This window comes from Abrus precatorius, unplaced genomic scaffold (assembly GCF_003935025.1).
Source record: "Abrus precatorius isolate BTA unplaced genomic scaffold, Abrus_2018 Scaffold11, whole genome shotgun sequence".
Classification (NCBI taxonomy): Eukaryota; Viridiplantae; Streptophyta; class Magnoliopsida; order Fabales; family Fabaceae; genus Abrus; species Abrus precatorius.
This window is the reverse complement of record NW_020874303.1, coordinates 13,466,834-13,468,406: the sequence shown is the minus strand read 5'-3', so window position 1 is coordinate 13,468,406 and position 1,573 is coordinate 13,466,834. Positions and strand designations below refer to the sequence as shown.

At 35.5% G+C, this 1,573-nt stretch overlaps 1 protein-coding gene across 1 annotated transcript; it reads right to left on the bottom strand.

Moving 5' to 3' along the window:
- Positions 1 to 228: 228 nt before the first annotated feature.
- On the bottom strand, positions 229 to 669 carry LOC113856369 (putative calcium-binding protein CML19). The gene has a single exon (XM_027488161.1). It carries the CDS (start codon positions 652 to 654, stop codon positions 229 to 231), a length of 426 nt encoding a protein of 141 aa, XP_027343962.1. The 5' UTR covers positions 655 to 669.
- Positions 670 to 1,573: the final 904 nt, after the last annotated feature.

Genomic DNA, 1,573 nt, shown 5'->3' with positions numbered 1-1,573 from the left:
CTTATCTTCAGTTGTTATGATTCCACTAACACTGCCACTACCAGCCACACCCAATGAATTCGTTTGCAAGGTGAAGAGAATGGGACAAATATGAAAAGTGCCAGAAAATAATATCAGACTCAGAGCAATGTAATATATGAATGGATCAACAAATAATTGAATCTTACAAAATCCTAAAAATGAATCGAGATACTAGATATATGTACCAAAATATAAATCAAACATTCATCACTGCATCATGATCCTAAATTCCTCAAAGCTAAGAAGGCCATCCCCATTCAAATCAAAGTGGCCAATCATAGCTCTACATTCCTCCATGGATTTTGATTCTCCTAACCTACCAAGCATCCTTTGCAAGCTTTTGGGTGTTATAAAGCCACAAATTTCAGTGTCATTATACATCTCAAAAGCTTCTTCCAAGTCCTTCAATTTGTCATCTTCTCCTGTCGCTTCTATCAGTTTCACAAAATCATCCAAACTCAACAACCCATCACCATCCGAATCCAACTCCTCAATAGCCATTTCAGCTTCTTTGAACAATAACTCACCACCCATCATGCCCATCCTGTTCCTAAGCTCCGATGGGGAAATCTTACCGTCCCCATCTTCATCAAAATATTTAACAACACGCTCAAATTCTATGTTCCCCCTCATAATATCAAACCTTGAGAAAATTGATACAAATTAAATGAACACTCGTGCACAAGATTGTGTGTAACATTTTGTGAGGGGTGATGATTTTATATATTGTGTTGTGATGTCAAGTTGGTGAGGTTTTCGCGTCTGAACTTGTCCCCAAGGTGGAACAAGTTGGGGGTGCATTGAAATTCCTTATGTTGGAGCATACGAAAGTTCAATCTACGAAGGAGAAAGGAAAAGGGCTTAACGCGCCGTAACGTAAGGGGTCGAAGGACAGAGCCAGATGAAATCAGTAAATGAATGCAAAGGAAATGCTAATAATACTTTTTTTTTTTCACATTTTTAATAAATTTATTGTGATTGGTCCTTTAAAAAAAAAATGCTTATTTTATTCATTATTTTTAAAAATTAATTAATAAAAAAAATATATTTTAAAAAAAAAGTACTAACCATTGTTATATACTAAACATAAATTTTGTTCTTATCACATAGGATGGACTAATGCTCAGTACCCAACAAAACCAAAGACGTGTTAGTACCGAGCGAGCATTATTGGGTAGCGTTGGATTGTCCAGTTAAACGCACGTATGACTTGCTTTTAACGCGTAACCAAAGGCGTACTAAGTATAAAGTCAAGTTTGGTAGAGTTGCAACGTACCTACATTAAAAATAAAAAAGAAAAAGAAACTGTTATAATTTTGAATAAAATGCATTAATGAAAGGAAAAATGATAAATGAGTGAAGTAATAAAATATAGTTGCCCGTCCAAGACTCAAGAGAAGGAGTTGAAACTTGGACCAATTACAATTACACATCAAATGAAATGAACAAGAAGTGGGGTTAGGCACAGACTTGTTGCTGCTAACTCCCAATATAAAAAGAGAGGAAATCAAATTTGACCTAGTTCCCTGTTTCACTGGGGTTAGCATACAGA

Bases quoted from the DNA above. Each gene is read 5' to 3' on its own strand.
- LOC113856369 (XM_027488161.1), bottom strand. From the start codon at position 654: ATGAGGGGGAACATAGAATTTGAGCGTGTTGTTAAATATTTTGATGAA.